A 20,451-nucleotide genomic window follows, 5' to 3' on the forward strand; every position below is an offset into this window, starting at 1 on the left:
GAGAACGGCTAACCGCGTACTGGGAGTGGAGAGATGGCGAGAGTAGCGTGTACCCACCTTACGGATCCGAGATGGCCGAGAAACATCTAGATTGGCTGTAGGATGGTGGTGTACTGTACTCTCGGGTGACGCTGGACCCGTTCTTGTATGGGAGGATCTATAGAAAAGGTTGACATATGTCGTGTGGTACTGAATCCCCAGCTGGGTTTAATCGATTCGAATCGCCGTGTTTCCTCAGATATGGAGCCTCAATCCTCACACCATCATTGTAGTAATAAATGGATCTTTGGTATAAGAAAGAGGTGGTATGCTTATGAAAGTTTGATAATAATTTTGATTAGTCATAAATGATGATTTTGAGTTAAAACTTGAAAATAGGTTTTACTCTTAGTAAGCTTTTATGCAAAAGAAATGCGTTGAGCTTGCTAAAGCCTTACCTTGAATCCCTATAGTCTACATACCTGAGTCTTCACCTCTTTTCTAGTCGGTTAAGTCTTGTTGAGTACTTTTGTACTCAGGGTTTTATAACCCCTGTTGCAGGTGCTAATGGATGTCATGTCGGTGGGCGCGACATGATTTATCCACCTCTTCTACTTTAGAAGCTTCACCTAGGATGCTTCCGCTACTCTACACATCTTTTGGAAATTTAGTTAAGTTTGTACTTCATCATATGTTGTAAATTAAGTTATAATTTTTTCCGCACTCTGATGTAAGTTATTTTTGTAACAAATGTTGTAACGTTGTGGTAACTCCATGTTGATCCTGTATGAGTTAAAATGTGGATGATTCGGGGTCCTCCGAGGGCACCCGACAGACTATCCAAGTTATATGACTCTCATGTGCAGAAGTCAGAGGTCTTAAGGACAATATCAAGTGCATGTGGGCCATATAATTAGGGTGGTTCTGCCACAACCATGGAACCCAATCCTTACGACACGCCCAAATCAGACTATAAAATGAGTACCCCGGCCATGTCCAACTGCACCTTCAACAACAAACCACCACCAGTGCTACTATTATAATCAGGTATTTCAGAATTTTATTTCCTGTCGCCAAACATACACACGACCACTTCTTCCTCCTTTTGGACATGGAGCGTGCATCCTTGGTGGGTGGCGCCATGGCGTCCCTCGCCGTGAAGCTCAACTCCATCCTCATGCCCAAGTATGAGCTCATGGCGGGCGCGAGGACCGACGTCCTCTTCCTCCGTGCTGAACTCGAGAGCATGCACGCCTTCCTCGAGAAGCTCTCCGCGGTGCGTGACCCGGACGCCCAAGTCAAGGCCTGGACCAAGGAGGTGAGGGAGCTAGCCTATGACATCGAGGACACCATGGACGAGTTCATGCACCGTGTCGAAGCTCATGGTGGTGGCATCACTAACGTTGAGTCAAGTAGAGGCCTCCTTCCAGGGTTCGCAAGCCGTGTCTCGCGGCTTGTGAGCACGGCGTGGACGCACCTCCGCCTTGCCAACAAGCTCAAGGGCCTCAAGGCCCGTACCATTCAGGTCAGCGAGCGGCGGTCGAGGTACATGTTCGGCGAGGACCTTTGGGTTTCTAGAGACCACATGGTTGTCGATCCTCGGATCAATGTCCTCTATGCCGATGTGCCAGATCTTGTTGGCACTGATAGCGCGGTGACTAACATCGTCGACTGGTTGATGGATGGAACCACTAGTCTCAAGGTGCTCTCCATTGTTGGGTTAGGCGGTCTGGGCAAGACAACGCTTGCCATGGAAGTGTTCCGAAGGATTGGAGGACAATTCAGTTGTAGGGCTTCAGCTGCCGTATCACAAAAGCTTGACGTGAAGAAACTCTTGAAGGACTTGCTCTCACAGATTGCTCAAGAAGAGGTTGACCGCATGGACACGTGGGAGGAGGGTCAACTCATTCGCAAGCTGAGGGAGCGCTTGTTAAATAAAAGGTAAGCAAGGTCGAGCTACCAACGATTTTTTTCTTACAAGTTATGCATTGAGGTTAAGTAGTTGGTATCAAGACAGAGAGTGCCTATAACATGGCATGTTAAAAAGACATGAACTTAGGATCTATATATAGCACACAATGCACATATAAGAAACACACACACACACACAAAAGTAAGTCAGAACGACTCATAGTTTAGAACTGTGGGAATAAGAAGCCCTAGCGACAATGTGTTAGGACTGCCCTCAGGCCTCAACAATGGAAGACCTTTTTTGGGGGGAGTTTCTGGCCTCACAGAGCCTGGTTTTTATGACAACATTTTGAGCTATATATCCAACTACGACGATGGAAAACCAAACAATGCTAGAGCTGCCTATGCTATCTTAATAAAAAGACATGGACAAATCTCATGGAACTTGATTTGAGATGACTTGTGTGTGAACAGGTGGGAGCATGAAACTACTTTTCTTTGGATTATTAAGACCCTAATTTCTCTACAACACTGCTATCTAGCCTACAATTAATGGCCTAAACAAGTTGAACTATCTGCAGAATCTGGGTGCCTGTGAATCAAAATCTGAACATTATATATGAAAAGACCATGTGCTTCAAGGCACCAATACAATTATTCCATTAAACAGAATGAAAACAACGATAAAATTCTGGAAGTTTTCTAACTATTTTAGAGAAGAACAAGATCCGCACCCTTATTTTCATGGGACAACTCAACTATGCAAGAAATATAGTATTTTGTGTTTGCTAATACTAAATAATGATGGATAGCCCCCATGGCATTTCTATGCTTTTCCAGGGCCTTTAGTTATGTATTACAACAATATGGGAAATTTTTCTACTTAAAGAATAGAATATTAGGAATTTTCTAACTGCATTGTAGAAATGGCCTTGCAGCATATAGACCTCACTTTTTTATGATATCACCTCAGAATGTAGACAGTTATGGCAACTTGTGCGACAGTTATGGCACATAACTTAAATAACAGTAGATATTTCTATTTAATTGTCATACAAGATTTTAGAATATAATATATGCATTCAGATTGATATTATTATATAATGAGCATAAATCCCATAGGTTATTTGAAAGATATGTTCAATTCTAAGTCATAAATATATTCAACAAAGAAATAACGCAAATTTGTTTACTAACTGTGTGCTGGTAATTCACTGCTCTAGAGATGGTAGCTCCACCATCTGGTATCTAAACCTGGCACAATATTTGATACAGGTACCTTATTATAATTGATGATGTTTGGAGTAAATCAGCATGGGAAAAAGTGAGATGTGCTTTACCTCAGAATAATCACAACAGCCGGATCCTAACAACACCACGAATCGAGTCAGTAGCAAAGTCGTGTTGCTCTGACCCTAATGATTGTGTATACAGAATTGAACCACTTGATGAATCTCATTCAAAGGTCTTATTTTTCAAGAGAATATTTGGCAACAAGGATAGTTGCCCTCCTCAACTGAAGTTAATTTCAGATCAGATACTGAAAAAATGTTGCGGCTCACCGTTGGCTATAATAAGCATAGCTAGCTTGTTAGCCAGCAAGCCTGTCATGTTGAAGGAACAATGGGAAAAATTGCTTGTTTCCATAGGTTCTGCATTAGAAAAGAATCCTGATTTAGAAGGCATGAAACAGATACTTTCCCTCAGCTATTATGACCTTCCTTACCACCTGAAAACATGTTTGCTATACCTCGGTTTATATCCAGAGGACTTCAAGATTGAAAGGGATAGTCTGATTCAGCAGTGGATTGCAGAAGGATTTATTGGCTTAGAAAGAGGTCTAAGTGTGGAAGATGTCGCGGAGGGATACTCCAATGAGCTCATCAATAGAAGCATGGTCCAACCAATGGAAATAAACTGTGATGGTAGAGCTCATGCTTGCCGGGTTCATGATGTGATGCTTGAGCTTATAGTATCAAAGGCCATTGAAGAGAATTTTGTCACTTTGGTCGGTGGTCATCCAGTTCCAACCTCATTTATTCAAGATAATGTTCGCCGACTATCTATCCAGTGTGACTCACAAACATCAAAAATGCAAGGGGAAATGAACTTGTATCATGTTAGGACACTAACCTCATTTGTACAAGCTACTCTCATACCTCCTTTATCTGAGTTTAGAGTCCTGCGAGTGTTAAATCTCGAGGGATACCAAGGATTCAGCGAAAATTATCTGAAAGAGGTCAGAAATTTGTTTCATTTGAGGTATTTGAACCTCCGGAATACATGGATTTCTAGTCTCCCACCACAAATAGGAGACCTGAAAACTTTGGAAACACTAGACATAAGAGATACAAATATAGAAGAGTTACCTGGAACAATAACTGGTCTTCACCAACTCAAGAATATACTCAGTGGTGGCCATACATGGGGAAAAGTAAAGCTACCAGATGGTATAGGGAGCATGGCATCCCTAAGAGCCATACTTGGTTTCGACATTTGTCGCAGTTCAGCATGTGCAGTACAAGAACTTGGTAATCTGCAAAGTTTGAAGGAGATTGCAATCAACTGGACAGATTTTACTTCTGGAAATGTGAAGCACGAAGAGGCTTTGATGAGAACTCTAGGGAAATTGGGCACAAGAAACCTTCAATCCTTTGCAGTCTGCAGTCGCAACTTAGGTTCCCTTGAGTTTCTGGATTCTTGGTCGCCACCACCCAATCGCCTTCAGAAGTTCAGACTATCAGCATATTACTTCCTCCCAAGAGTACCATGGTGGATGGCACCACTCTGCAACCTCATTGATTTAAACATTAACATTGCAGAACTAAAATATGAAGACATAGTAATACTCAGAGAGTTGCCTTCCCTACTTCGTCTTGACTTATGGTTGAAATCACCTCAGAAAGATGATACAATTGTCATTCATGGAGTAGGATTCCAATACTTGAAAGAGCTCTTCTTCAGCTGTGAAGAAACTTGCTTGCTATTTGAACCAGCATCATTCCCGAAGCTCGAGAGGCTACACACAACAATCCATGTAATCAGAGCAAAGCCATACAGTCACAGATTTGGCATTGAGCACCTTAAATCTCTCAAGCAAATCAGCATCCAAGTTTTCTGTTATGGCGCAAATGCATCTGATATCAAGGATGTTGACCATGCAATTTCTACTGCTGTGAATTACAATCCTAACCATCCTAGGATGAACATCGAAAAACGTGGCATGGATTTGAAATTATACGAGAGAAACAAGAGAGAACATTCTGAAGACAAGAATGTGGAAAAACATCCAAGCAAAGAGGATATCAATCATACAGACAAGAAGAGAAGGAAATTACATATTGAAGAACATCATTCGTCAAGTGCAAGATGATTCCTCTACAATTGTAATTTGAATAACAAAAGATAGTGTTAAGGCAGGCTGATATATTTACATTAGGACTTTTTATTTATTAAGAGTGTAACATGTTATAGCCTGGAATTAGCATAGCTCCTGATGGGTCAGAGCTGGAAAAATAACAAAAAGAGAGCCATTCATTTATGGCTGATGATGACGGTCACCAAACAGATAAACACGCATGTCTTCTTTACATAAATGAACAGTAACAGATGCAGATTACAAATGGCATGAACACAATCGTGCAGCCCAATATTGGCACCTACAGGCAACAGCAGACAGCTATGTACAAAGACATTGACCACAGCTTTCAAAATAAGTTTGCAACACACTGATCACTACCAATTTTCCTTGACAATCTTTGCTTTCTCAAATATGAACTTCCCTTCCTTGTATCTCTGCGACTCCTCATAAGCCCTCTCATATTTCCACCCTAGCACCTCACGGCAATCACGGCAGTAGATATCAGCGACGGTGTGAAGGCCTGTCATGAGTTGCCTATCCTCCTTAGGCCCCACAGCTATGTTCATGGCATGGGAATACAGAAATGCACGGCCGTACCTTCCCTAGAACAGTCAGAAGAGCAAAAGGGAGAGACAATATCATCCTTCAAAGACAATGAGACAAACCAAAAAAAAAAAAACTCTATCCAACTACAGCTTGTTCTTCATCTAAATGAATCGCCACTGTTGTCGCAACAAACAACTACACTCATGTTAAAATGCATTCATGGTTTGTCAATTTCTGTAGACTGTACCAGAGCAATCTCTGATGTAGTAACTCTGCACAGAGACGAATTCAGGTCTCACTAGGAAATACAGCAACCAATGAAAATCACTGTTGGAAAGGAAGGGTTGTTACTAGGAAATATGAATGCAGCAAGTAAACAGGCTTTCTCAGGTTGCTGCCGAGCTTCTTCAATTCTACCGCAGCCAAACTACTAGTGTTGTCATTAATGGACTAATTAAGGAAATTCTTTACTGTTTACTCGCTGACTCATGGCAGCTAAATTATTGGATGTCACAAACAATGCGCCCAAAACTACTTTTTTTTTGGCGAGGACGCCCAACACTACTGTTACTGTCTCGCAAAAAAAACAAGCAAAAAAAAAAAGAACACTACTGTTACTGAAGAACTAGGCCCATGGTTAGGAAGGAATCTGAAATCCCCCACCCCCAAGAACTGAGACGGAGCTCGGCAGCTCTTCACCTGAAAGGCCTTGGAAATAATGTCGTCGTGGAGGCAGACGTGGTTCCGGCAATGGCAGCAGCTGTACACTCGCGGCCCCACCAAGTCCACCATCGTCGGCGCCCTTCCCTCCCCTGCATCCAATCCACGAAATCAGGATGCCGTTTCACCCACCCACCCAAGAACTGGAGAAAAACAAGCCAACGATCGATTCGATGAGAGGAGAGCAGACACAGGGAAGGGAAGGAGAGTACGGATCAGTTGGGCGGGAAGAAGAAGAAGAGCAGCAGCAGCACGCAAGTGACGAGGAGAGAAAGAGGGAGAGTCGGCGGGGACAAACCAACCCCCGCAAGAAAACAGGCGGCGGCGACGAATGGAAAAGGCGAACAAAACCCACAGGATTCACAACCGCCCGCAAAAGTGAAATCCGACACCAGGGAAAATTCGGCCCGGGGCTGGGTGGCGCAATTTCAAGGCGAGAACATTCTTCTTGAGGGGAGGAGGGGAACAGAGATGAGACTGGTGGATGGAGTGGAATCCCGAGTAAGGCTATCTCCAACAGGAGACCCATTTGGGCAAAATGGGTCTCCAACACAATACCTATAGTCTCCAACAGAGTACCCATCAGAAGATCTATTTTGGATATCAGGAGAGGTATAACCCAAATTTGGGTATCTCTCTCCTCGAGACCCATTTGCAGAGAGTGTTGTCTTTTAGATCTTGTTGTTGGAGAAGACTAAAAATAGGTATGAAACCTTTTACCTGTACCGCGACCTAAAGGACAAATAGGTGTTGTATTTTGGGTGACCATTGTTGTAGATAGTCCCGAGTAGGAAAAAGGGAGGAGGGTGACGGAGTGATGGCGGCGAGGTTTGGATTATACTACTTAGGGCGTTGTTTAGATACACCCAAAAACCCCAAACTTTAAAGATTCTCCATCACATCGAATCTTGCGGTACATGTATGAAGCATTAAATATAGATAAAAAAGATAACTAATTGCACAGTTTATCTGTAAATCACGAGACGAATCTTTTAAGCCTAGTTGCTCTATGATTCGATAATGTTTGTCAAATAAAAACGAAAGTGCTACAGTGTCAAAATCCAAAAAGTTTTTGGATCTAAACAAGGCCTTACTACTAGTAGTAGGATACTAAACGCTGGTTATTATTAGGGTTAATTAAGCGGTTTGGGATTAAGGATTGTGGTTCATCATTGCGGGATTAGGCCTTGTTTAGTTCCGAAAACTGAAAAGTTTTCGGAACTGTAGCACTTTCGTTTGTTTGTGGTAAATATTGTCTAATCATAGACTAACTAAGGTCAAAAGATTCGTCTCACGATTTACAGTCAAACTGTGTGATTAGTTTTTATTTTTGTCTATATTTAATGCTTCATGCATGTGCCGTAAGATTCGATGTGACAGGGAATCTTGAAAACTTTTTGGATTTTGGGGTGAACTAAACAAGGCCTTATTGGGGAGCATCATCTTCTGAAATAAAAAAAAAAAATCCAGACACTAGTAGCTTTCTAGTTTCTAGTACATACGAACAATGATCAAGATATACTTTACATAAACTAGTTTGATATTGTAGATAATGACACATTTCTCTAAAATCTAGGTCATCAAAATTAGAGAATTGTCGTTACTACAAAGCATAATTTGGAATGCATAAAAAGTATAAAGTTCATATTTCTTGCAGTCAAGTCATGAGTGACGTAGTCATTGGCAGGTGGCACTGATGGTCACCTTGACACTACTGCAAAGGGTTTCATCGCCTATTTCTTAATGCACCGTTGAGCAATGCAGAACAAAGGTCACCCTTAAATGAAACTGATAAATTGTCCTCATGTGTAACCACCATGGGAGAGGATGAAATGGGATATATTTCTGATAAGTTGTGCTGATAAATTTAATCGAACAAGACTTACATGATTCTTCGTTGATGATGTGGAACATGCCACATAAGACGAGGTGAGAAGTTGAGTCTAAAAGATACGTCGTCCGTGTACCGTCGTTTTAGATTCATGGTGTATACCAAGGATGAGCGAAATTACCTACACACCTGTAAGTGTATCTAGCCCTTTAGTGGGTTTTGGTGAGTTGAATGACAACACCATTAAAGGTCTAACAAGTTTGCTAAGTGTTGAATAGAAAATTAAGAATATTGCATACACATGAATATTGCACAACAAGATGTGTCAAAGGTTCAACAAGAAGGCAAGCTTGATGGTACTCCACATAGTGTTGAAATAAAAGCCAAAATTGAGTATTGTTGTGTTGGAAGATTATGGAAACAATCTAGTTCAAGAAGAAGATAACAATATAAATGGAGTTGATGAAATGGCTTCTATATTATGAGATATCATAGTATCATGAAAAAGTAAGTATATTTGCAAATGACAAAAGATACGTGAGTGAATGATTTTGGATTGGTCTCAAGTGTGGCTTGCTTTGCATGAACAAGAAGAGTCTGATAGTAAATGAGCTTTGATCAAGGTTGAAGATGAATCAAGAATCTATAAATGAGGAAATATCAAGCTAAGGTCAAATGATAAAGGACACAACTCATATTGGATATAAGTCGGTCTCTATATTGGTTTGCTTATATGGATAAAGATTTGGAAAATCACTTTGCATTGATTTGATCAAGCTCAAAGTATAAAGATAGATATTGAAGTAAGTGTTAGGAGTGTGAAGCCAAAATAAAGAGGATATAAGGAATTGTGAATTGGCTTGACCACATTGATGTTGATCTATATATGAGCCAAACTGAAGCTTGATTGACCACATCTATTACATTGATGTTGCTTAATATTACTTAGGAAAATCACTTTGCATTGATTCGATTCTCAATAGTATGATCTCTGTGTATGAGCCAAACCGAAGCTTGATTGATCTCAATATTCATATCTAGAAGATATTCAAGTAAGGATCATAATATTGAAGAAATGGTTTTTCAATGGATGCTTAATATGATGTGACTTCATTATGGCTTGATAAGGTGAAGATAGCAGAGAAAGAGCTTCGAGGGACTAAGTGAAGGTGAAGGGCAAACGATGGCTTAAGCACCAAGGTACCATGGCTAAGGTGAAGAAGAGAGTACTTGCATTGAGTTGAGAAACTAATCAAGCTATTAGGAGTCATGTTATATTGAGAATCAAATCTTTTGTTGTAGTGACTTGAAGCCATGAATTGAACTCATATGTATGGAAATGGTTCAAATCACATGCTCAAGGCGAGTTTGCTCAAAGAGATGAGACAAAGGTGATTGCAAACCATTATGAAGTGATATTGAGAAGAAATGACATATGAAAACATTGAAGACTCAAGTGGTTGAAATAGTTATATTCTCTTTATCTTAAGTATAGGTATGTTGTACTATCAAGGAGGATGCAATAAGAATCATAGACAAATTTCAAGTGCTCAAACTAACTAAACCCAAGTGCTAACATGAGAGAAACACAATTGCACAACACATGCACTTGTTGGTTTTAGGGCTTGTTCTCTACTGGGCTAGCCCTCAAAATAAGCTCTCTAGAAAGTCCAAATTCACCGAAAACAGAGTTTGGAATAAAAAGTTATGACTTTTTTTCGTATAGTGACTTTGTGTTGTCCTAGAAACCTGCGGAGGTTCTGCATGCTTACGCGGAGGCTCTGGGACAGGAAGGCTCCATGCCTATACGCAGAGGTTCCGAAGTCTGTAGGTCATAACAGCTAGTTTTGACCTCCAATGGCTAATTTTTATGGGGTGAGTATTTATATCTATCCCCACATCTCTTGAGCGTGCTGCTGGTTTCTATTTTATTCCCAACCTATACCAAGCCTTGTGAGAGCTCTCTCTAACACCTCCCTTTGTGAGAGTGAGTGATTAGTGGTTAATCAAGTGTTAGAGAGCAATTAAGAGCTAACCAATCCTTGAACACTTGTTGGGTTGCGACAAGCATTTGTGGCACATTTGTTACTCTTGGAGGCGAAGCCTCCTAGACGGCTAGGTGTTGCTCGACGAGCTCCCATGCTTGTGGTGAGCCGCTGGAAGTTTGTATTACCCGGAGATCTTAGTGGAACTCTCAAGCTCAACCTTGATGTTGAACTTGAGAACAGGATAGGGTTAAAAGAGACCCAAAGCCTCTGTGGCTTCCTCAGCATGGACTAAGCCATGGCGAACTGAACTATGGGATAAATCATGTGTCTTATCTCCTATGTTTTGAATTGCATTATTTGTGTTCCACTTGATACTTGATTGTTTGTGTTTGTGAGTGCAGGTACTTCATGGACTTGTCACTAGGCATCACCAAACATACCTTCAAGTTTGGTTTGAGTTCTTAATCTCTAGGTATAGCAGCTACTGAGTACTCTGTGCTATCCGGAGGTTCCGTGTCCCAGAGGTTCTGCGTATCAGCCCCGGAGGTTCCACGGTCTGCTAGTCTGCTGCAAGTTATTAATTATTGATAATTTTTAGAAGAGAGAATTGGCTGTGGGACATGCAGAATGGTGGCCATTTGCCAGCGGACACTAGGAAAAATTAGATTGATCAAAGACACTCTGTTTCTTGTCAAATTTGCTGGCGGACACTATGTCTAATCAAACATTATTACAAAATAGATATAAAATCATATAAGTGCTAGAAAATTGTACTATAAATTTTTTTACACTCTACATGATGAAAACTATAGTGTAGAAATATTGTTTTGCACTGAAATGACCATTTTGCCCCTGTTCCTAAATAGACAAAGATAACCATGGTTAATTAGTTAATATATTAGTAAGATACTAAAAATACTAAACAATATTTTTACACTATAGTTCTCATCATATAGAGTGTAAAAAAATTATAGTATAATTTTCTAGCATTTATATGATTTTATATCTATTTTATAATAATGTTTGATTAGACGTAGTGTCTGCTAGCAAATTTGATAAGAAACGGAGTATCTTTGAGCAATCTAATTTTTCCTAGTGTCTGTTGGCAAATGGCCACCATTCTGCTTGTCCTACGGCTAATTCTCCCTTTTTAGAAATGTCTATTCACCCTCTCTAGGCGACATCAAAATCCTTTAAACACCCCTACAATTATAATCATTACAATATCCCATACAGAGTTAATGGATATGTTTCCTACTCCCTCTGTTCCAAAAATAGAGGCCTTCTTTAATTCCCCGGCCTCCTCCAAAACACTTTTCACCCTATCGCAACGGACGTTTGGACATATGCGTAGAACATTAAATATAGATCAAAATAACTAATTGTATAGTTTACATATATTTATGAGACGAATCTTTTGAGCCTAGTTAGTCCAGCTACAGTATGCCAAAAACTTTTCAGGTGAGAACTAAACTGGCCCAGACTTGCTATGGGAACCATGCTGGTCAAAAATTTTTTTAACTTTGACTAAATTTGTAGAAATTACGTGTAATATTTATATCTCTAAATAAGTTTATTATGAAGATAAATTCAATGAACTACCTATTGGTACTAATTATTTACCATAATATTTTATTAAATATATTTGGTCAAAGTTTAAAGTTGCTGACTTTTAGAAAGCGAAAATAACTCTTTTTTGACATAGGTCTCATTGGTATAGTCACCAGTGCACACAAATACGTCAGGTCACTCACCACTACAGCTAAGGTTTTCACCCAGAACGAGCATTATTTTGCTTTAAACAAATGAACCGATGACACTCTTTCTCAAAGATTCGCCTTGTTTAGTTGTAAAAATTTTTATAAAATAGATATTATAGTACTTTCATTTGACAAATATTATCTAATCATGAACTAATTAGGCTCAAAAGATTCATCTCGTAAATTACAGATAAGCTATATAATTAGTTATTTTTTAATCTATATTTAATGTTTCATGTATATGTCGTAAGATTCGATATGATGAGAATCCTAAAAAAATTTGCAAAATTTCTCGGAAACTAAACAAGACCTTAATTTTAGGACAGAAGTAAGTTGGATGACTTGAATAGTCTGTCACATAGTTGAGAGAGAAATTTGAGTCAAAGATAAGGTTCAAGGATAAAAATGTCAATTCAGCCGGAGAAAGAAAACCACCCTATATTAGCTTACCTAAAATGGAAGTCATTTTCGCTTCTTGATAAGTTGTTTTTTAAAACTTTGACCAATTATATATTAAAGAATATTAATATTTATAATACATAATTAGTACCATTAGATAGATCATTTATAATAAATTTATTTAGAAATATAAATGTTGCACGTATTTTCTACAAATTTAGTTAAAGTTGATAAAGTTTGACCAACACATATCCCATAACATTATCTATTCTAGGACAAAGAGAGTAGTAAGGTTGATAGTGATAGTGACAACTTCATCCATCTCTTAGGTTCCACCCCTAAACTTTAGTCATTGTCCTAAACGACACATACGTGGAGTATTAAATATAGACTATTTACGAAACTAAATGTATAAATCGAGACTAATTTATTAAGTCTAATTAGCTCAGGATGTGACAATGTGGTGTTATAGTAAATATGTGCTAATGATAGATTAATTAAGCTTAATAAAATCATCTCAAGTAAAAACTTATATAATTTGTTATTTATTACTATCAAACACCCCGTAAACACATCCCAATCGAGCACCTTTTAAATATCTATCCCTCCATCCAAATACCCTTGAGTCACTAGCAAGAGCAAGAGAAATAAGTAAACTAGCAGTCCATTATTATTCTCTATGGTTTGCTGGTTTCCTGCTAACACAAGTACCCAACCAAATCTAGGTCCAGTTTAGGATTAGACCTTGCTTAGTTGTACACAAAATCTAAAAACTTTTCAAAATTTCCTATCACATCGAATGATCGTGTGGCTTATACATGGAACATTAAATATAGATAAGAAAATAATTAATTGCACAGTTGAACTATAATTTGTGAGTCTATGATTGAACAATAATTATCAAATACAAACAAAAATGCTACGATACGCAAAACCTTTCATCCAGGAACTAACGCCATCCTTAATAAAAGTTTCATGACACAGTTTGCAACACATCTATATTTTAGAAAACAGTGCACAAGAGTTTTATGGGGATGAAACTCTCTCTACTTCTATAAAACTCTTAGGTCCTGTTTAGTTCCCCACCCCAAAAAATTTCATCCATCCCATCGAATCTTTGGACACATATATAGAACATTAAATGTAGATAAAAAAATAAACTAATTACACAGTTTGGTTAAAAATCGCGAGATGAATCTTTTAAGCCTAGTTAGTCCATGATTAGCCTTAAGTGCTACAGTAACCCACATGTGCTAATGACAGATTAATTATGCTTAGTAGATTTGTCTTGCAGTTTCTAGACGAGCTATGTAATTTGTTTTTTTATTAGTTTTAGAAAACCTCTTCCAACGTCCTTCCGACATTAAGACATTTAAAAATTTTTTATCTTCGATCTAAACAGGCCCTCAGTATCTCTCTTTTTATTAATAAAGTGTCACGTCAGCATATTTTATATGCATAAAATTCTAATAAAACTTTATTAAGACTTAGCCTAAACAAGGGGATATTTGGGAAAAAGAGTGTTCGGAAACAATAGTACTACTACTCTACTCGTATCCCCCATTTTGTGGTAGGCAAAGCTAGGCCTTGTTTAGTTCCTAAAAATTTTACAAAATATGAATAGTACCACTTTCGTTTGTATTTGACAAATATTATCCAATCATGTACTAACTAGACTCAAAAGATTCGTCTCGTCAATTTCGACCAAACTGTGCAATTAATTTTTATTTTTGTTTATATTTAATACTTCATACATGCGTCTAAAGATTTGATGTGACGGGGAATCTAAAAAATTTTACAAAATATTTTGGGAACTAAGGCCTTGTTTAGTTCCAAAAAATTTTGCAAAACAGGTACTATAGCACTTTCGTTTGTATCCAATCATGCACTAACTAGGCTCAAAAGGTTCGTCTCGTCAATTTCGACCAAACTGTGCAATTAGTTTTTATTTTCATCTATATTTAATACTTCATGCATGCGTCTAAAGATTCGATGTGACAGAAAATGTGAAAAATTTTGCAAAATTTTCTGGGAACTAAACAAGGCCCTACTCATTTTGTTCTCTTGTCCGAAACAGGGGTGCGCATTCAATTCTCTCGCTCGTTTCCTTCCTCCGTTCCCCCACCTCCCCTCCCCCTGCTCTGCTCCCCCGAAGCAGCAAGCCGCTTGCCTGCCAGCCAGTGCCTGGTGCGCCCCACCCGCCGCACCCGCAGCCATCACCCACCTCCGCCGCTCCCCACCATGAATCCGATCCGCCAGCACGGCATCGTCCCCAATCCTCCTTCGTGACTGCCTGCCCCACGCGCGCGCGTCTCCCTCCGCGAGCGATGGAAAGAGGAGGCCGAGATGTGTTCCTAGGTCCAACACCGCCGCCGCCGCCGTCTTGCCCGTTCCACGGATCCGCTACCGCCGCCCGCTCCGGTGGAGCGCAGATGCTCAGCTTCTCCTCCTCCTCCCCCTCCAATGGCGCAGTAGGTAAGTGATGTTGCAGATCTTTTCCTCTTCTTCTTTAACGGGTGTTCCCGTGGGGAAGATACTGTTGCATCTGTGGGGGCAAGGGCAGTGCTCTGTCCGAGCTGAGCTGATCCGACCCCGACCCCAGCTGTGATTGATTGCTTGCTCATGGGTCACGGCCGGCCATGCCATGGCGGCATGGCATCCCCTCCGGCCTCCTCTGCAAAAGCCCGTGCCTTTGGGGTCTTGTCACGGGCAAAAGACGCGCATGTTCATTATTATTCCCCCACCTCGCTTTTGCTTTCGCAAGCTCCAGTATGTGTCCATCTGGCCTCTAAAGATGCAGCAATCTTTATCCTCTCTGTGCACATACCTCACCACCCGCCAAAAAAAAAAAAGCTAAAGGGGTCACTGATTGGTGCTGGCTGCTTCCTTAAATCTTGCATGTGTGGGAACTAGGAGGCCATTGGTCACGGGCACTGTCTCCCCCCCCCCCCTCCCTACTGTTCCTGCTTCCCCCTGTGTCCTGAACATCCTAGTATTTGGTTCTTGTTATCACTGATGGTGTTCTTGTGATGAAGGGTTGGGTCTGTGCTCAGGTGCCAGCAAGATGCAGAGCGTGTTGTCGAGGGTGAGGGGGCCTTTCACTCCCACGCAGTGGATGGAGCTGGAGCATCAGGCCCTGATCTACAAGCACTTCGCTGTCAATGCCCCTGTGCCGTCCAGCTTGCTCCTCCCTATCAAAAGAAGCCTCAATCCATGGAGTAGCCTTGGCTCCAGCTCATGTAACTAGCCCTCTCTTCCTTCATTTTTTTTTGTCAATACCTGAATATAAGGATAGTGAAAGTAATCATTCCAAACTTCAGAGCATCATCAAGGCTTAAAGTGAGCAAGTAAAATGGTCAGATAGGTGTGGATTTACTCTTAATCATTCCAGTGCTCTGTTTCTTGTTTTTGCTTTATCTAGGATGTGAGTGTTGTCATCAGTTTGTTCATTAAGGCACATTGGAAAGTTACAAGTCTGGGCATGATAATAACAGTCTCAATGATTTACTAGTGCTGGAAACATGATTTTAGATCTAAAGCACATGTTGCATTGGGATCCAGTTGTTCCTTATCTTTTCTGGAACAAGATGCAGAGTTGTCCTCATTAGTCTGTTGTAATATAAGCATCTTCAGATGCAAACCTGGCCACTTGATGCTTTGAAGTTTTTACTGTTGTTGGGCTACTGTGATAAAAACACATTTTTTTTGTGGGGGGGGGGGGGGGTGTTTATTGCATTCTTATTTGTAGTGGGGAATCTATTTTGCAGTAGGATGGGCACCATTTCGTTCTGGCTCTGGTGATGCAGAACCAGGAAGGTGCCGCCGCACAGATGGCAAGAAGTGGCGGTGCTCCAGAGATGCTGTTGGGGACCAGAAATACTGTGAGCGACACATAAAACGTGGTTGCCACCGTTCAAGAAAGCATGTGGAAGGCCGAAAGGCGACACCCACCATTGCAGATCCAACCATGGTTGTTTCTGGTGGTTCATTGTTGTACAGCCATGCTGTGACTTGGCAGCAGCAGGCAAAAAGCTCAGCTGCTAATGTTGCTGATCCATTCTCACTAGGGTCCAACAGGTGAAGTCACCTGATTACTATACTCTTTTCTGCCACTTAAGTTTGTGATTGATTATTTTCTCAACATAAATGTCATCTATGGTTGATACATGTGCCACTCTAGCATTCGGGATTCTGGACATAACAAAACATTCAAAATGTTATATTTTTAGACATTTGAATTTTGTCCACATCCATTCATAATTAAACATTTAGATCTTGATTTCTTTCCACATCTATATGAGATTTATTATTTTTGTCTGTTAAAACATCTATGGTAAGCAACTGTACAAAGAAAGGCAGTAGGAAGCACTATAAATAACTGGGAAGATATGGTACTTATGCCAGTACGAACTTTAGAGATAGCTGAATTGTAGAATTCATGATACACTTGAAATTTTGATGACTTATTATACAGTGAAGGTAAAACAGGACAGTTCTTTCTTCCATGAACTTGAGATGTCGACTCTGGTTTGCAGGAATTTGCTGGATAAACAGAATATAGGCGACCAGTTCTCTGTATCCACTTCCATGGACTCCTTTGACTTCTCAGCGTCACATTCTTCCCCAAACCATGACAAAGTAGCATTTTCACCGGTGGAGATGCAGCATGAACATGATCAGCTGTATCTTGTGCATGGAGCAGGCAGTTCAGCAGAACACGTTAACAAGTCTCAGGATGGTCAGCTACTGGTCTCCAGGGAAACAATTGATGATGGACCTCTAGGTGAGGTTTTCAAAGGCAAGAGTTGCCAGTCAGCATCTGCGGACATTTTAACTGACCAATGGACTTCAACTTGTGAGTTGCATTCTCCAACCGGAATCCTACAAATGTCTAGTAGCAACAGAGTGACAGTAGAGAACCACACAAGTAACAATAGCTATCTCATGGCGAGGATGGTGAATTCTCATACTGTCCCAACACTCCACTAGTCAGGCTGGTCTTGTTGGGACCACAAATAACTGAAACCATGTGTAATGTCATGAGTTTGCTGATACTAGGTTTTCAGTCAAGAGTCTTGTAACTCCTGTTTTAGTTGTTATATGTTCACGTTATGTTGCCTTTAATTTTCGGTTCTGGTGGGTGTACTAATAATTTATTTCCTTGTTCCTTGTAAAGGATTTGAATTCCAATCTGAGATTGGGTATTCATGTGGGTTTCCTAACATGGAGGTATTATGCATATTACGTACTTCTGGTTTCCTTGAAGCAAGATTCCTTTAATTTGTAGAAGCTGTATTTTGTTCAGGCTTTTCAAGTGCTATACTTGTGCTTGATACAAATCTAGCTTGAGCTCTATTAAATTGTGAATGCATACTTGAAGTTCATCTGAGACACGTGTCCTCATATAATCCTTCATTGATTCTAGAAAAGTGCTACACAAATTCGAGAGAAGATGGTGCTATTGCGAAGGTGATGCAGAGCCAATTCTTGTATCCCGCAGCACATCCTGTGTCCAACGTGTAACTTCTTTAAGATAAAATAAAAATCTCTGTATTGCAGTTGCAGGTTACATAAAAATCCTGTGTTAAAATAGATCTCGTGATCTGTAGTATATTACTAGTTTTCACAGCAAGTGTGAGATACAGAGATAGTGTACCTGGTAAAACAACCACGAATTCTTTCTTTGCAAGCCGGCAGAAGAAGTCCATATCATTTTTTATGCCTTGCAGGCAGGAGAGATCCAGTTTCACCTGTTGAAATTTACATGCCCATTAGCAAATGTCAATTTATGTCTTACAACATGGACCATGATGTATGTAGAAATTCACAGAGCATTACAGACATGGGCAAGTGATGCAACAGATCCCCTTCAGCTTCCCAATATATATCTCCGGACTGTCTTAGAACCTCAATGGTTTTATAGGAGAATTCTTCTTTTGTGTTTGTGTGAGTTGTGAAATTGCTCCCTGACAAACATATATAATTTGTGGAAGAGCTGATCATTCTACTTTTTTTTTTTAATTTCTGCATAATCTCTGAAGAAAATGACATGGCTGTTTTAGTAACCTGGACAAAAGTTGCAAGATCAGATGAGATGTCAAGGCAACTCTTGATTCTGTTCACTACCTGGAAGATGAAAAAAATGATGAAGCATTGTTGGAGTGTAATTTCTGTAGTTTATTTAAGCTTCATACAATCCCAAAACCGGAACATGTGCAAGCATTATGTGCGCGAAGAACCTTAGTTTTGCAGAACGTGGACCGCTGTGATATGTCGGGATCAGATTAGATATTTGTGAACCGCTGTCATATTTGTTATTATGCATGTATGTTGTCAAGTGTGAGCTGCTGGAAAAGAAGGTTCTCGCCTCTTGGTGCTGAGATTTCACACTACCCGTGTCTGAAACCGACAGCGATAGAATAAGAATCACTGTCAGCTCACACTATCCCTGGCTTAACAAGATTTCAGAATCTCAACCAACAATGAACATACTTATAGAAGTTGCAGAAACAACATAATAAACCTGCACATTTCAATGGAACAGAGTACATACAAAACATATATATTTTGAAGTCAGTATAACATGAGATTGTGATTGCACTTTTGCAGCATCACAATCCAAAGACTTAATCATACAACTCTGCAACTAAACCCTAGCTGATCTGCTCACTGAATCAACATCATCAAATAACTTGGCTGACACAGGGCAACAATAATCTAATCTAACATGTTCGCGTCTCTGCTGCAACATCTATCTATCGTCAGTCATCTTTGGCTCCTGCAAACCATGGCATCTTCAGCGCATCACCGGCGGTGAGCCTGTCCTTGGGGTTGTACTCCAGCAGACCTTGCAGGACGTCGAAGCCCGCCGGCGACAGCAGCTCCTCGGGCACCCTCTCGCGCAGCTTGCTGGGCCCCGAGACGCCCAGTGGCATCAACGAGACGTCGTCAGGGATCCCTAGGAGGTTGACGATGCTGATGAGCTGCTGGCACAAGTCTTCCTCCGGAAAGAGCGGTTGCCCGGCGACGAGGACGGCCATGATGCATCCGAGCGCCCACACGTCGACGGGCGCGCCGCAGTCCTTCTCGCCCAGAAGCAGCTCCGGCGCCATGTACCCCGGCGTGCCTTCGGGATCCCTAGTGTCGTCCGTGGGCGGCGGCGCGACCACGGACCTGGCGAGGCCCAGGTCGCAGATCTTGAGGCGTCCGTCTCCCTCGCCGACGAGCACGTTCCCGGGCTTGAGGTCACGGTGGACGACGCCGTGCGCGTGCATCGTCGAGACGCCGGCCAGCAGCTGCGCCATGGCGCTGCGCGTCTCCGACTCCGAGAACGGGGAGAGGTGCCCGTGGCGGCGGCGCGAGACGATGACGTCGTGGAGGCTCCCGCCGGCGACGTACTCCATGACGAGGTGGAGGTCGCGCATGTCCGTGCCGCGCCCGCGCGCCACCTCCCTGAGGCGCACCACCGCGGGGTTGCCCGCGCACGCGGCGAGCATGGCGGCCTCCCGCAGCAGCAGCGCCGCGGCGCCGGCGTGGAGGCTCGACTTGATGGCGACGAGCTCGCCGGACTCGACGTGGCGCGCCATCGAGACGGCGCCGTGCCCTCCCTGGCCGATCTTCTTGAGGATCTTGTACGACGAGTCCACGACGCTGACCCGTGCTGCCTTGTCGCCGCCGTTCTTTTTGGCTCCTCGTCGATTTTGCGCGGCGCCTCGGGGGCGGCGTGTTGGAGCCACGACGACGGCCATCGTGGAGGTGGGGGGTGGACGACGTCCGTACTGGTGGCGGCGGCAGATGGAGAACGAGGTGCGGCTTTTATAGCTGCTGCTTAGTTAATTCGTTACGTCCGGAATCCGACAAGGAAATGGAACCAATGCCAAATTACGTACACTGGTCGGAAAGGACCATCACGGTATTTTTAGGTACTTTTATTTAATTTTATTTACGAAAAGGACC

General features: G+C 41.6%; 4 protein-coding genes across 8 annotated transcripts; 2 read left to right on the forward strand and 2 right to left on the reverse strand.

Annotated features, from left to right (window-relative positions):
- Nucleotides 789-2,696, forward strand: LOC8058599 (putative disease resistance RPP13-like protein 3). Its single transcript, XM_021460692.1, has one exon. The coding sequence runs from the start codon at nt 1,091-1,093 to the stop codon at nt 1,922-1,924; it is 834 nt and encodes a 277-aa protein (XP_021316367.1). The 5' UTR covers nt 789-1,090; the 3' UTR covers nt 1,925-2,696.
- On the reverse strand, nt 5,407-7,061 carry LOC8057034 (protein yippee-like At4g27745). Of its 4 annotated transcripts, none has more exons than XM_021460695.1 (4): nt 6,820-7,061; nt 6,497-6,609; nt 5,849-5,853; nt 5,637-5,771 (listed from the first exon to the last, which is right to left on the reverse strand). In XM_021460695.1, exons 1-4 carry the CDS (start codon nt 7,044-7,046, stop codon nt 5,721-5,723), a joined length of 396 nt encoding a protein of 131 aa, XP_021316370.1. In that variant the 5' UTR covers nt 7,047-7,061; the 3' UTR covers nt 5,637-5,720. The 4 variants fall into 4 exon arrangements, with proteins under 4 accessions (XP_021316372.1, XP_021316371.1, XP_021316370.1 ...); XM_021460694.1 differs by having other exon boundaries at nt 6,730-7,061; XM_021460697.1 differs by having other exon boundaries at nt 5,407-5,853; nt 6,820-7,033.
- On the forward strand, nt 14,594-17,760 carry LOC110435841 (growth-regulating factor 8-like). Of its 2 annotated transcripts, none has more exons than XM_021461904.1 (4): nt 14,594-14,970; nt 15,549-15,734; nt 16,263-16,572; nt 17,031-17,760. In XM_021461904.1, the coding sequence occupies exons 1-4, from the start codon at nt 14,823-14,825 to the stop codon at nt 17,482-17,484; spliced, it is 1,098 nt and encodes a 365-aa protein (XP_021317579.1). In that variant the 5' UTR covers nt 14,594-14,822; the 3' UTR covers nt 17,485-17,760. The 2 variants fall into 2 exon arrangements, with proteins under 2 accessions (XP_021317579.1, XP_021317578.1); XM_021461903.1 differs by having other exon boundaries at nt 14,595-14,970; nt 15,531-15,734.
- On the reverse strand, nt 19,257-20,243 carry LOC8058600 (putative cyclin-dependent kinase F-2). Its single transcript, XM_002450900.1, has one exon. It carries the CDS (start codon nt 20,241-20,243, stop codon nt 19,257-19,259), a length of 987 nt encoding a protein of 328 aa, XP_002450945.1.

This window comes from Sorghum bicolor, chromosome 5 (assembly GCF_000003195.3).
Source record: "Sorghum bicolor cultivar BTx623 chromosome 5, Sorghum_bicolor_NCBIv3, whole genome shotgun sequence".
Lineage (NCBI taxonomy): Eukaryota > Viridiplantae > Streptophyta > Magnoliopsida > Poales > Poaceae > Sorghum > Sorghum bicolor.